This window comes from Rhizophagus irregularis, chromosome 12 (genome assembly GCF_026210795.1).
Source record: "Rhizophagus irregularis chromosome 12, complete sequence".
Classification (NCBI taxonomy): domain Eukaryota; kingdom Fungi; phylum Glomeromycota; class Glomeromycetes; order Glomerales; family Glomeraceae; genus Rhizophagus; species Rhizophagus irregularis.
The window spans coordinates 3,028,026-3,041,853 of record NC_089440.1 but is presented as its reverse complement, the minus strand read 5'-3'; the positions used below and the strand labels follow the sequence as shown (position 1 = coordinate 3,041,853).

Genomic DNA, 13,828 nt, shown 5'->3' with positions numbered 1-13,828 from the left:
TTTCTTACAAATTTACTTCAGGATTCATTAATTTATTTGTTTTTTATAAGGGAAATATTATAAGGGAAATTTATTAAACATTAATCAAAATAGTTAAAATAGAGAGATGACTTTTTAGTTATTAATTTTTACATTAAAAAATAATAATAATAATTTTTGTTTTTTTTTTATAGATTTATAAATTAAAAATCTTTCATCACTTGGAAGAAAGAAAAAGGAATCATTTATTTTTTCATTATTATTTGTCATTTCAATTTTTTTTCTATTTTTTCTAATTCAAAAAAAAATTGAAAAAAAAAGAGATCTATCTATTTTTTTTTATAAAAAAGAAACTTTTTTTTTTTTCCAAAGAAGAAAAAAAAAAATAGATCATCCATTAAAAAAAAAAAAAAAAATATATATATATATATTAAGAATATATACGTTCGCATTATTAAAGGGGAGGGGGAAGAAGAACAATTGAGGACAATATAATATTATAATCCCTTTTTTTTTTTAAGAAAAAAATTTAGGTAAACACACCCGGTGAACCTTTTTTGTATATATATCTATATATATACTATATTTTTTTTTTTTGTTTGTTTGAAAAAATTTGTACAAATTAAGTTCGTTAACTAAAATACAAAAAAAAAAAAATTAATAATCACCGGAATTTATGGTAATTAAAGAGGATATTAATGGAAAATAGTTTTAATGCCAGATTATATTAAAAAAAATTAATTATTATTAACTAAAATTCTATATTTACGAAATTAATGGAGGTGATTGACATGAAATGTCTGAAACGTAAAACGCACACGAGAGACAAACAAAAAAAAAGAAAGAAAGAAAGAAGAATCGCCTTTTATTATACGACGCTAAAACGAACGCAGTCATCGCTAGCTCCTCTTTGTGCCTTGGGCTGAACAAAAAGTAAAAAAAAAAAATGAAATGTGAGAATCCAGTAATCACGTGATATGTGAAAACAAATCAAAAAAATCATTTATACATACCAATACAACAGATTGATGAGAGAAAGATGAGATAATGGTGCACATTCTGTATAAACCTTTCTTTGGTAAACCTTTATCAACTTTAACATTTAAGATTCCATCCTTAGAAGGGTCATTGAGACCTTTGAAGAAATCAAATTTAGTAGCATCGGGAAAGTCTAAATTATTTTTATCTTTGCCGAGAAATTGGATAGTAACATGTTGATGACCTTGAATCAAACCATGCTTATTTAAAACTTGAGGAAAAGTGTTATATGTAATTGCTGGATCACTGAAAAACCCAAGTTCTAATTTTTGTGTTTTAACTTTAATAGTAAATGGTTCATTTTTCTTAATTTTATCACCATTGTCTGGGTAAAGGATAAGGGTTGATGGCATATTTTCAACTTTTGGAATTTCACCTTGTGGTGTATTAGAGCAAACACCTGTAAGAATTTGTGTTCCATTTGCTTGTCTAAGTTGACCTTCTTTTGAGCCACCTTTTTTGAAGATTGCACAGAAATCTTGAGGCAAATTCTTTTTAAAAGCATCTTTGCTTGGACCAATTACAAGACGATCTTCTTTCTTTTCTTTTTTACATTTTTTCAAATCCTTTTGACAGCTTGAATAAGAGGCAGAGACTTCAGAACTGATGAAAGTGAGAACGAAAATGACAAGAGCCAAGATAGCAACGGAATTTCTCATTTTGAATATTTTTGAATGATAAAAAAATTATTGAATGAATGAGAATGGTTCTGAAGGAATTTAATGTTTGCTCTCGGTGTGTAGGTGAAAAAGTGAGAGAATTAAAGTTAGTTCAGACAATGCTGAATTTTTACTGACAAAAAAAAAACGATATTTGAAATTAGAAGTGAGGAAAATAAAAATCCGGGCGAATTCCATCTGTTTATATATAAAAACTTTTTTTATATGACTAAATTAAAATTTTTTAAAATTTTTTTTTAATCGATGTACAACGTAATTTTGCATATATTCAGAATAAAATAATGGAAACACGTATAAATATAATACAATATATTTATTTTCATTAGGTAAAATCATTACCAAATTTGCTAAATAATTGAATAACGGTAATTTCTTACCAAATAAGAAAAAAATAAAATATTTTTTTTTTTTTATCTAAATCCGATGAATATTACTAAATTTAGTATAAGAATAAATTGCGTGAATACGATAATCCCAAACTCTTTGTTATATACAATTATATTAACAAGGTAAAAAAAAATTATTCTAAGATTATTTTATATATTAAAAGGAAAAAAAAAAACTAAAAAGGTGAACAATTTCTAAATTAAAAAATAATATAAATGATGATTTTAACTTTTTTTAAATCATATCAAAAATTGATTCAACCTTTAATCCGTTAGTACTATTTTTTTTTTTCTCATTTCTTTTTTGCATAATTATTATAACAGATAATTATTATTGAAAGATCATCAAAAATAATTTTACATTTTCGTTAAATCATTTTACCATTTATCAGCTTTTTTAAAAAAGAAGAAAAAAGAAAAAAATTAAATTTTTTTAATTTTATACATTGAATAATTTTCTTTCATAGAAAGTTTATACATTAAATGTTTATGGGAAGATGAATGGAAAGTAATAGGTGAAATTAAATGCAATGTAATGAATAAAGTTTCATTTGAAGATATCAACCAATCAATTGTATACAAAAAACTACAGGGACCAAAATAAATAATAAAACTAAAATAAAAAGGGTTTAGAAAAAAATAATAATTAAAATAAAATGGAATTCTTGTAATTTAATTAGTACAATTTTTTATTAGTTTTAAAATTTGCACTATAATTATAATATTTTATTATTACACCTCTCGTTTTTTTTTTACTCTTTTAATTAACAGTATATTTATCTCTCTTTGGGCTTACACTTCCATATAAAATAATGGGTCGCTAGCCACATGTAATCGCTTGTTATCTTATCTGTTGAATAAATGAATAAATTAATTGTCATGGTGTTTTTGGGTTAAATGAAGTTTCGGAAAAGTTAATCAAAGGATCTGATTATCGGTTGATATATTGATAAAAGAATGATTTATTGGAAAGATTTACGAGACCGAACAAATTGCGTTTTACCAGTCTTTAAACCAAGATAAGTTAGATCATGTAATAAAAACGTCCCAAGAAAAAGTTTTTCGGGATTCTGGTAGATTTTGTAATTTACTATAACTTATCTGTAATAATTTATGCTCACATAGCTTACATCATTAATGTTTCTTATTACCTTTACGTTGCTATCGGTTTGTATATCAATAATCCGCTTTTTTACCCGAATGACTTTTTGATTATAAGACATAACAAACGTTTAATTACAAATTGGGTAATGTGAGTGTCTTGAGTTGTCTTTGAGTGAACATTAATTTAATGTTGCACATTCTATAAGGAAGGAAAAAAAAAAAAAATATTCAACTTCCGATTAGCCCGAATTTCACAAATTTTCACAATAATAATTTATTATAACTTTTCTTTTAAAACATTAAAAATTAAATCGTTTCAGAATTATCATCTTTTTTAAATTTTATTATTTAATACTTAAAGAAATTTTTCTTTTTACTTTAAAATTAAAGAAAATCTAAAAATTTTTTTATTCGTTCGTTTTAAATTTAATAAGAAAGAATTATTGTTAAAATCATCATTTCGAAAAAAAAAAACTTTTTTCGATATTAAAATATTATATCTGTGTAATTGATCTTTTTTTTTTAAAAAAAAAAAAATTGAAAATCACGATCAAAAAATTTGGTTCTTTAAAACGCGTACAAAGTTAAGAAAAAAAAATGTGGAGTTGTTTGTGTTATAATTAAAGTATGAACCAACAAATTTAGCTAAAATCAGCTGATAAACTATTTTGTTTTCCCAAAAAATTTCCGGAAAGGTTAAACCCGTTTTTATGAATTTAATGAAATCTCAAACTCTCCCGACTACTCCAAGTACTACTTACTGCGTTATATACGCGAAATCAAATCAAAACATTATTAATTATTTATTACTTTGCCATTTTCAGGTCTCAGGTCAATTACCCCCTGTTAATGTAACCTCGGTTATTTTAATCCAAAAAAGGTGTAAAAAACAATTCTTCTTATTTTGTTTATGATTTACATGTTGCAGGTAAAATGCAGTTAATTTACACAAAATTTTAACATATTATACATATATGTATTTATTCTAATATTATATTGTATATATATATATTTTTTTTTCGAGTTTCATCGACGACCGGAAAAAAAGGAATGTCTTATTTAGTTAATTGAATGGTCCCTAAAGAGGGGATTAAGAATTATTGCGATTTTGAACCGATTAAATTTTAAAAGAAAAAAGGGAAAAAATAATAAATCATATTAGATCATTTTATCTATTATCATTATTATATCGAGCCTCATTAAAAAAAAAAAAGGTTTCGGTGTCACCTCCGCTTTTTTTTTCCTTTTCATGAAACAAGTTTCTTGAGTAACCTTATGAATTAGTTATTCAGTAAACTTAATTCTAAGATTGTCATTAATATTAATACTAATAAAGATAACTCAAAAATCATTTTATTTTCTTAAATATTTTGGTTTAAAATTAATTGCACGTAAATACGAAAATATAAACATATTCGCGGTCTATAATAAAATAAAATATTTCAAATTATGCAAATTTTATGCTCAAAAAGTTCTATTTTTAGTTTTTACTTTTTTTATTATAAATTTGCGAAGTGAGTATTCATTAATTTATTGCACCACATTTTTTGTAAAAAATTTTTAATTAATAAAAAAATTGATTTTCAAAACATTAATATTGTAATGTAAATCTATTAACAATGGATTTAAAAAAAATTGAATTATGTAATAGGTAATTTCGGTATTTAATACATTTAAAGAAATTTTAAACCATGTGAGTCAGTTTCCCATGATCAAAAGTTTTCTTTTTTTTTTCCCGGAAAATACTTTTTTTTTTACTCGATCAGATCTTTTCCGCTATAATATTCTATAATCAATCATCGACTTAATTAATTAAGTGGATTTCCAAAATGGTATCTCTAAAAGTTTCGCAGAATATAGTAAAATATTAGCTTAACTCTCTGTTTTAAAAAGAACATAAATAAACCTTACCTAATTTTAAATTTCCCTCAAAAAAAAAAAAATTTTACCTATCCTAAACCTTACACAAGGTATGCATTAGGATTAGGGTTAAAGATGTTGTACAATGTACACCTTGTGTATAAATTATACATTTTCCTCGCCTAATGCAAGTAATAATTGCCGTTAAATGTCCGATTCCAATAATGGTTAACCCTCGCTTTAATTCGGCTATTAGGGTGGTAGGTAATCCGGAAACTGTCGGAGAAATAATTTTTACTAAATTAGGTAATATTATCAACTTTAACGCATTTAAAAAATAAAAATTTAATTTTGTAATAAAATTTGGGTAAATCTAAATAATAAATTTATTTCTTTATAAAAATCTTAAAAAAAGCTAAAAACAAAACAAAGATATATTATCACGTTGCACATTACAAGTTTGCGCAGTTTCAATCTCAAACCAAGTATATTTGATATCATAAAATAAATTTGATGAATTTTTTCATGATGTGCTTTTGCTATGTACATGAATTGTGACAATTTCATAAATAAAGAACTACGATATAAATTGAAGAAAAAAACCAAAACCCAGAATAACAAATATAAAAACAATAGTATAAAAAGCAATATCGACAAGTTTCAACACGATCTACTTAAAAAAAAAAAATGTCCTGTTATATCGTTATACCAAAATTCATGCGAAATCGCATCCTAATATCATCCTAAATAATATAATAGTCAACGTGCAATATGATGAATTCTCGCGAATAAAGACAAGGTTACGACAATGATATTTCACCAACTATTTGTTGAACGAAACAAATCAAAATTCACAACGTAGAAACAAAACCCATTTTTTTCGAATCTCTGATAATTTCAACAAAATGAAAAAAAAAACCAAAATTTACTACTTTGGAGCCTCCGTAGAAAGATTAGTAGGTGTTTGATAACTATATGCTGTTGGTTGTTGTGATTGCTGTTGCTGCTGCTGCTGTTGTTGTTGCTGCTGCTGTTGTTGAAAATATTGTTGATAATAATTTGGTTGTTGATTATATTGATCTGGTGAATATTGTTGCGTATAATATCCTGGATATTGAAGATTAGTTTGATCTCCACTTCCAGGTGGTGCAGTATTAGCCGTCGTTCCAGTGTTGAGGGTTGCAGGTGAGCTGTATGCAGTTGCAGTAGCACCTAAAATCGGATATCCACTGGCAGCTTGACTAACAGTTGCTGTTTGAATTTGTCCAGCACCAACAGAGGGATATTGATTCGAAGATGGTGTTCCATAATTATAAGGAAATTGATAACTGTAGTTTGGCGTTGCGGTTATCGGTTGAGGATCTTGTTTTATTTCATTTACTGATCCAACTTTGGTTGGATCCATTGTGGTTTGTTGAGTTGAATAATATCCAACTAAAAAAAAGAAAATTTAAAATTTGAAATATATATAAAAAAATCAAGAATTATATAATGGTATTACCTTGTGTCGGTTGACCAGTAGGTTGATTACCGACAGCTTGTATAACAGGTTGAATAACAGGTTGTACTGTGGGCTGTACTGTGGGCTGTCCGACCTGTCCGGCAGTTGGTTGATTATACTGTGTAGGTTGTCCATAAGCACCGTACTGGGTAGTCGGGTATTGGCTATATGGTGTAGTATTTTGTGTAGTACCATATTGATTATATTGACCATAAGCTGTTTGTGGTTGCTGTCCTGTTACTCCATATGTATTGGCACTAGGATAACTACTAGTAGCGTTCTGAACATAATCATTTGACGTATTTTGATAAGTAGTTTGTTGTTGTGGCGCGGGATTATAAGTGTTGGTAGGATAACCAGTTTGCTGATATCCTGGAGTATTACTATTAGTAACATTAGAGTTACTAACTCCGCTTTGTTGATATCCGCTATTCTGTGGATATCCACCACCACCTTGTTGATAGTTATTCGGTTGGTAGGTTCCTTGTCGATAACTACTTTGTTGATATCCACTTTGCTGGTACCCACTACCCTGTTGGTATCCACTTTGTTGATATCCGCTCGATCCGTAATCGCTAATGAGGGAAGAAAATAACTGATTAAAAAAATTTTTTTCTTTTCTATTTTCTTTTCTTTTCTTGTTTTTTGAACACCAATCATCATTACTAAATTAACATTAAGTTTTGCTTACTTTCTTCCTTGATCGTTATTGTGACGAGATGGTCTCTCACGCTGTATAAAAAAGTATATCCACACAATAAAGCAAGAAAATCAAACAGAATAGAAAAAAAAAAGAATGTAACACAATCGATCAATAACAAAATGCGAGTAATGACCAGGGGCCTTTAAATTATCCAAAACTAAAGGAAAAACGATAGCAATCACACTCAACAAGCGATGTCAAAAACGATAGTACATTTCCGGATGCAGCTTTTTCAAGAATCAATGATTTCGCGATAGCGATATTTTCAGCAGTACCTACAAGCGACGACAACACGAATGCAAAACACATCGAACGACTGACATTGAATTTACAGCATTTATTTGTGGACAAAGAAGTTATCATTTACAAGCAGACAATAAATTATATAAACTTGGACTCACCGATAATTTGAACATTACGATCCACAGGTGTAGCTCCATGAACAGGCTCGATCTGAATTTTTGCGCCTGATTGTTGTTGAAGTGCTCTAACGGTCTCTCCCCCTAAAAAAAATTTAAAAACAAATCATTATTTCAATTACCGTTTTCTACGTAAATTGCAAAATTTATAATTATAAATTTGACATACCTTTTCCGATGATTAAGCCAACAGAATCATTCGGAACTTGGATGGTTATACTATCCTGATTCTGGTTTGACTTACCTGAATGATGACTACCATATTGTCCACCATGATTAGAAGATCCGTAATGGCTACCACCATAACTACTTCCATGATGGCTGTCATTATTATTATAATTATTTCCATAATTACTGGAACGATACTCTTTAGAATGATTCTATTGAAATAATAATAAAAATAGTCATTTAATAATAAATTTAAACAAATAAAAAAAATTATTAAATAAAAGACGACAAACCCTATCAGAACTAGTTTCTCCATTATTAACAATTTCATCAATAAGAGCCTTTGCTCTCTGTACAGCAGCATCGTCACCAATTAAAGTTACAGAACGATCATTAGATTGTGGACTGGCTGCACTATCTGGAGTAACATTGATACGTGCACCACTTCTATCTTGTAAATCTCTAATGGTTTCTCCACCACGCCCAATTACAACACCAACTTTATTAACAGGAATGTGAATCGTAATAGTTGCCCTATTACTACCACTGCCATGAGAGTCTCGACGACCAGTTAAAGTACCATTACTAGCATCTTCAACAAGTTGTTGAATCATCGCTCTAGCAGTTTTAACATCATCAACTTGACCTGTAATAGTAACTCTTCTTTCAATAACATCCGGAGGTTGATCTAAATTTTTAATAAGGTTTTAATATATTTTCTTTTTTTTAAAAAAAAAACTCGAATGTTGTTTTAACAATTACCTTGCGAAAATTGAATACGTGCTCCAGTATTTTTTTCGATTCTTTTTAAATTCTCTCCACCACGACCAATTACTAAACCTACAACAGCATTTGGAACCTTAAATTCTTCATGACCAGTAGCGCGTGAATCACCTGGCCCATAGTGTGAACCATGATGTGATCTGCGCTCCTCGCTTCCTAGACCATAACGATGTCTATTTCCTCCACCTCCGCCGCCGCTGCTGCCGCCGCCGCCGCCGCTGCCTCCGCCACCATTACTACTACCACCACCACCACTACTACTGTCGTCTATTAATCATTTAATAATCAAACATATTAGTATTTATAATAAACGTTCATAATACAAATAAATATAAATAAATATAAATAAAATTACATTCTGGACGAGAAGAACCACTATCATATGCTGCTCGTTTGGAATCTCTTCCATAATCATCATATCGTCCTCTTTCACGGCGATTATAAGAGTCTCTTCGATAATCATCTCGATAATCATCTCTACTATCTCTAGTAGAACCATGTGAATTATAACTATCCTCGTGTGATCTCTTAACACCTTGTTGTGCACCTATATACGAAAAAAAAAATATTAATAAGCATCAAAATAAAACTAATGAATAATAATTTATTAATTATACATACTGTTCTGTTGATTTTGAACTACAGCTCCACTTTCATTATTGTTAAGTAATTTTGCTGCGATAGCATGAGCTTTCTTTATCGCATCTTCATAATCAAATGTACCAGTTGGTGTTGTAAGTGTAGAAGGAGGCGGTACATTTTTATAGTCATCGGAAGATGTGTTTAAAGTATCCATCGGCTGAACATCATCATTAGTCGCACTTGATGCGTTTTGAACGAGAGGAATTGATAATTGTTGCAATTGTTGTGGTTGTTGTGGTTGTTGTGGTGGCGAAACTTCGGTTGATCCACTAACGATAGGTTGAACAGTCTTATCATCCACAACTTGTTCTGATTTTTGTTCAGGTGGTTGTTGAGAAATATCTTGATCTATAATCATAGGTTGTTGAGTACTTTGTATACTTTGAGAATTCTCAACATTCTGATCTTTTTGATTTTGTGTATTCTGGACGGTCGGGTCATTTCGAACATCTTCAACTTTGACTGGAATTTCCTGAGGATTTTGAATATCCTTAACATTTTGCATAATAGGGGAACTTTGATCATTTTGAGCCACCTGAACACTCTGTACATCATGAACAATCGGAGTATTTTGAATGTTTTGAGTACTTTGCATATTCTGTACGCTTTGAGCGTCCTGAATAACTGAAGAATTTGAAGAATTTTGAATGTTTTCTACGTCTTGAACAACAGAAGAATTTTGAGAATTTTGATTGTTCTGAACAATTTCATCTGTTTTATTAATATTTTCAGTACTATCCTCAACAGGTCTTTCAGCAATCTCAGTTATTACAGTTTCACTTGTTAAAATAGTTTCAATTTCTTCATTAACCTCATTGCTAGTATTATCTTCGCTATCTTCGTTAGTCTCATTTGTTGCATCGGTAGCAGGCGGAACATCGCTCGTTTCATTTGTTACGCTCATTTCAGTTAAAACGGTAGATTGCGGTTCTTGTTGGTTTGGAACTTCTGATGATTTAATTTGTTGTTCTTCAGGTAAAGTAATAATACTAGAAAAGATCTCGTCTATTACTTTTTCAGAAACAGCTGGAGCATTCTCATCAGACAATCTTTGTTGCTCCTCAAGAGGGGGCAATTCAACTATAGTTGCCATAGAAACTCGGATTCCGGGTATATCACTCATATTATCTTCATCTTCTATTTGAGTGGGAGGAACATTTTCTGATGTAGAGTCAGTTGTAGATTTTACGATGGTAACATCACCATTTTCACTATTGTCTACAATTTCCGTTGTTTGCATATCTGTAGTTTCTTTGGTTTCTTCTTCTTTATTTGTAGAAGAAGTTATAATGACTTCTTCCGAAACTTCTTCTGGTGATTGCTCGTTCATTTTTTTTTATATATAGCTCTTGACCTAAGAACGGTGAAAAGCCACGATAAAATAAATTACGCCACATTTGTTCAATAGTATTAAATCTAAGATCTCATGTTATATCACGTGTTTACATTAAAGAAAAAAAAGTGCATATTTTTCTATATAGCTGTTTCTGATCCCTGTTCATCTCGAAATAAAAAAAATAAAAAATAAAAAAGTGCATATTTGTATGTACATATATATATTTGATTTAAAGAACATCATTATTATTAAAGGAATTTATTAATTAAAAGCTTTTATGAAGAAAAGTAATAAATACAATACAAGACAATAACAAAATATAATATATTACATTCTACGGTAAATATATCAAATTAAATAAAATTATTAATTATTTTTTTTTCTTTTTTTCTTTTTTTTAAAAAAAACACCCCCATATTCTGTCTTCCACCATTGTATAGTATAAAAAAAAGGATTTTTTTTTTAAATATTGTTCTCTTCGATAAATCTAAATTATTCAATTAATAGAAAAAAAAAGCTACCAAAACAAAAGTAATAATGGTCATAATGTTTGAATTCATTGATAATCTAGTGGCATCACCTAGAATGATGGAAGTAGGGGCTGATGCACTTGGTTTTGTTTCAGTACTCTTTGGAGCTCTTAATACAGCCTGACCAAATACAGCTTTTTCATCAAATGAATAAAGATCTAGTACATTAAAATCATCAAATGTTATGGTTGGAGTTAAATTAAAACTTTGTGCTGGTTGTGATATGAATTGGCCTACTGGTGTATTGCTAACCAAAATCTTGTCTGAATTAGGATCCGTAGAATTACTGCCCATCCAATATCTATAACAAAAAATCATTAATTAATTCAAATTTCTTTTCTTCGTTAGAAAAGATCATAGAACTTACGAGTTAGTAGCCGCAGTGGAGTAAGTAAATCCATTGATTGTAAATGCACATCCATCGATAATAGTTACAGTTCCTGCAACAGTAACACTTCCTCCTGTGCCCAAAGTAGTTTTCAATTGTTTCAACGGAACGGTAGTGGGTATAAACACGTTCGGAATACAAAGAGTAGCTTGTACGGGAGGAGGAGCAGCCGCGGTTCCTGGAGTAGTTCCCCCTGGAGCGGGAACTGTTCCTGGAGCGGGAGCTTTTCCTGGAGCGGGAGCTTTTCCTGGGGCGGGAGCCGCTCCTGGAGCGGGAGCTTGTGCCATCGTCAATTGAAAAGGAAAAGTGAAAAGTAATGAAAATATCGTGAACAAAAGAATCATTTCTAATTTTGTTCTTGCCATGGTTAAGATGAGATATTTCGTTGACGGACAATAGGGAAATTTTTATTATTTTATTATCAGATTATTAAATTACGAAAAAAAGGTTTTGATTTTTCTTAATTTATAACTTTATATAATTTCCGCTATTTATGAATATAAAAACTACTCTCAACTTTTAATCTTTTCTTTTTTTTTTTTAATGTGAAAAGATTGGAGAAAAGCTGATTACAACCATAGAACGTTCTATTTATACGAAATTTATAAATTGACACCCAATTACCACTTTCGAATGTTTATTTACCATTATAACGTCGATCTTTCTAATTTAGCTCATTCCATGATTGCCAAGTAATAAAAAAGTTGATAAGGTGATAACTTAATAAAAATGACTATATGCAAAACATGATCATAAAGTTTAATTATAGTCTTATGGATAGTTTAATTTTAATTCCCCACTTTAATTTTCTATTTCATCATACTCATGTGATTAAACTTTATAAACGGATTTTGACTTTCTAATCCATGTATTTGCCATGTTAATAAAAAATATAATTACGAAGATAGTTTATACAAGTAAATACTAAGTTTTACCGGCTTTTACCGGCTTTATTAACATTTATTACTTTTTATTTTTAATGTTTTGAATAAATATTACTTTATTGAATATTAATAATATAATATAAAAATACAAACTAGCTACGAATTATGCAAATAATAGATTTTACATCAAGCATTAATTTCCTCTATAATGGAGTTAATGCGGATACTTTTTTACAAAAAGTCTATTGAAATATTTTTTTTCTCGAAAATGATTAAACAATTTAAATTAATAAAATAAATAATAAATAAATAAATAATTATTATCCCGAAATTGCAATTTAAAGCGCAGCAAGAATTGATCCTACGAGAACTACTAAACTCATACGATTTGCAATTAAAGACGCGGCATCAGATTTTTGGTTAGCAGATTCACTTTGGAATTTTTGTGGATCTTCTTTTGAATCTCCTACATTTCCATCTAATAATTAAAAAATGAAAAATAAGTATTATTAATATTTAATAAATTTATTCAAAAAGAATTATAAAATTTCGATAATTACCTATGAAATTTTTACCACATTTTCCTTGTAAAGCACTTTTAGCAGTATTAATATCTTTATCAGTGACTTGTTGGATATCTGAGAATGCATTAGGATTTGTATTTTGGTAGTTAAAATAAGTATTAAAAATGGCTTTATTACAGGGAGTGCAAACTACATCTTTTGATGCACCAGCAAGAGTAATAGCAGGATCTTGGCCTTTTGGAGCAGATTGAAGAATTTGTTGTGCTGCTGCTTGAGATTCAATGAAACAATAACCGTCAGTAGAGTTCTTATAACAAATAGAATCTCTTGTTGGAGAATACAAAGATAATGCAGCATTAACAAGTGATGCAAGAGGGTTTTTATTTGATATATCTTGTTGACATGCAGTTTTGACTTCATTTAGAGTCTTAGCTACAAGATCATCTGAACATTTAGGAGCCCCACAAATTGCATCGGCCGCACTCTTTAAAGTATTTTGGTCGGGAATAGAAGTAGAAGAAGCCAATGGAGCAACAGATGCAAACGGAAAGCATTTATTGATATCTTTATCACCAAGCAATTTGGTCATTTCGTTCTTACAACCGTCTGAAAGATTACCACCAAATTGGGCTGAACCCAATGTTGCTGACGCAAGGACTAAGAGAGTGATAAAATAAGTTTTCATTTTTTCCGAGTTTCGAGTTCAAGTAAAAAAAAAGTATATTAGAATATTCAGATGTGGGAAAAAAAAAGTTTCTATTAAATAATTATTTTTTTTTTTTGCCAAGAAAATTCTGTAAAAAATAATGTAAAAAATGTAATAAGTATTTATAAAAATTCCAATAGTACCGTATGAGATATATTACATTACCTGATTTGGAAACTCACATATCAAGGTACCGG

General features: G+C 29.3%; 4 protein-coding genes across 4 annotated transcripts; all 4 read right to left on the bottom strand.

Annotated features, from left to right (window-relative positions):
* Positions 1 to 847: 847 nt before the first annotated feature.
* OCT59_004176 (uncharacterized protein) lies at positions 848 to 1,676 on the bottom strand (the record flags this gene model as incomplete). Its single annotated transcript, XM_025320291.2, has 2 exons — positions 848 to 901; positions 993 to 1,676. The coding sequence occupies 2 exons, from the start codon at positions 1,674 to 1,676 to the stop codon at positions 848 to 850; spliced, it is 738 nt and encodes a 245-aa protein (XP_025171740.1).
* A 3,732-nt stretch (positions 1,677 to 5,408) lies between these two features.
* OCT59_004175 (uncharacterized protein) lies at positions 5,409 to 10,645 on the bottom strand. Its single transcript, XM_066148118.1, has 10 exons — positions 9,243 to 10,645; positions 8,977 to 9,168; positions 8,601 to 8,888; positions 8,132 to 8,526; positions 7,840 to 8,050; positions 7,653 to 7,754; positions 7,465 to 7,526; positions 7,240 to 7,280; positions 6,549 to 7,123; positions 5,409 to 6,481 (listed from the first exon to the last, which is right to left on the bottom strand). Exons 1-10 carry the CDS (start codon positions 10,591 to 10,593, stop codon positions 5,976 to 5,978), a joined length of 3,723 nt encoding a protein of 1,240 aa, XP_065996748.1. The 5' UTR covers positions 10,594 to 10,645; the 3' UTR covers positions 5,409 to 5,975.
* Positions 10,646 to 11,061: 416 nt separating this feature from the next.
* On the bottom strand, positions 11,062 to 12,193 carry OCT59_004174 (uncharacterized protein). The gene is made up of 2 exons (XM_025320290.2): positions 11,497 to 12,193; positions 11,062 to 11,430 (listed from the first exon to the last, which is right to left on the bottom strand). The coding sequence occupies exons 1-2, from the start codon at positions 11,880 to 11,882 to the stop codon at positions 11,100 to 11,102; spliced, it is 717 nt and encodes a 238-aa protein (XP_025171737.1). The 5' UTR covers positions 11,883 to 12,193; the 3' UTR covers positions 11,062 to 11,099.
* A 237-nt stretch (positions 12,194 to 12,430) lies between these two features.
* On the bottom strand, positions 12,431 to 13,723 carry OCT59_004173 (uncharacterized protein). Its single transcript, XM_025320289.2, has 2 exons — positions 12,962 to 13,723; positions 12,431 to 12,879 (listed from the first exon to the last, which is right to left on the bottom strand). The coding sequence occupies exons 1-2, from the start codon at positions 13,608 to 13,610 to the stop codon at positions 12,740 to 12,742; spliced, it is 789 nt and encodes a 262-aa protein (XP_025171736.1). The 5' UTR covers positions 13,611 to 13,723; the 3' UTR covers positions 12,431 to 12,739.
* Positions 13,724 to 13,828: the final 105 nt, after the last annotated feature.

Bases quoted from the DNA above. Each gene is read 5' to 3' on its own strand.
- OCT59_004173 (XM_025320289.2), bottom strand. From the start codon at position 13,610: ATGAAAACTTATTTTATCACTCTCTTAGTCCTTGCGTCAGCAACATTG. The intron at 12,880-12,961 runs GTAATTATCGAA...TTTAATTATTAG, and splicing joins ATGTGGTAAAAATTTCATAG to ATGGAAATGTAGGAGATTCA.
- OCT59_004174 (XM_025320290.2), bottom strand. From the start codon at position 11,882: ATGGCAAGAACAAAATTAGAAATGATTCTTTTGTTCACGATATTTTCA. The intron at 11,431-11,496 runs GTAAGTTCTATG...TTTTTGTTATAG, and splicing joins TCCACTGCGGCTACTAACTC to ATATTGGATGGGCAGTAATT.
- OCT59_004175 (XM_066148118.1), bottom strand. From the start codon at position 10,593: ATGAACGAGCAATCACCAGAAGAAGTTTCGGAAGAAGTCATTATAACT. The intron at 8,889-8,976 runs GTAATTTTATTT...AATGATTAATAG, and splicing joins TGGTTCTTCTCGTCCAGAAT to ACGACAGTAGTAGTGGTGGT. The intron at 7,755-7,839 runs GTATGTCAAATT...AATTTTTTTTAG, and splicing joins TGGCTTAATCATCGGAAAAG to GGGGAGAGACCGTTAGAGCA.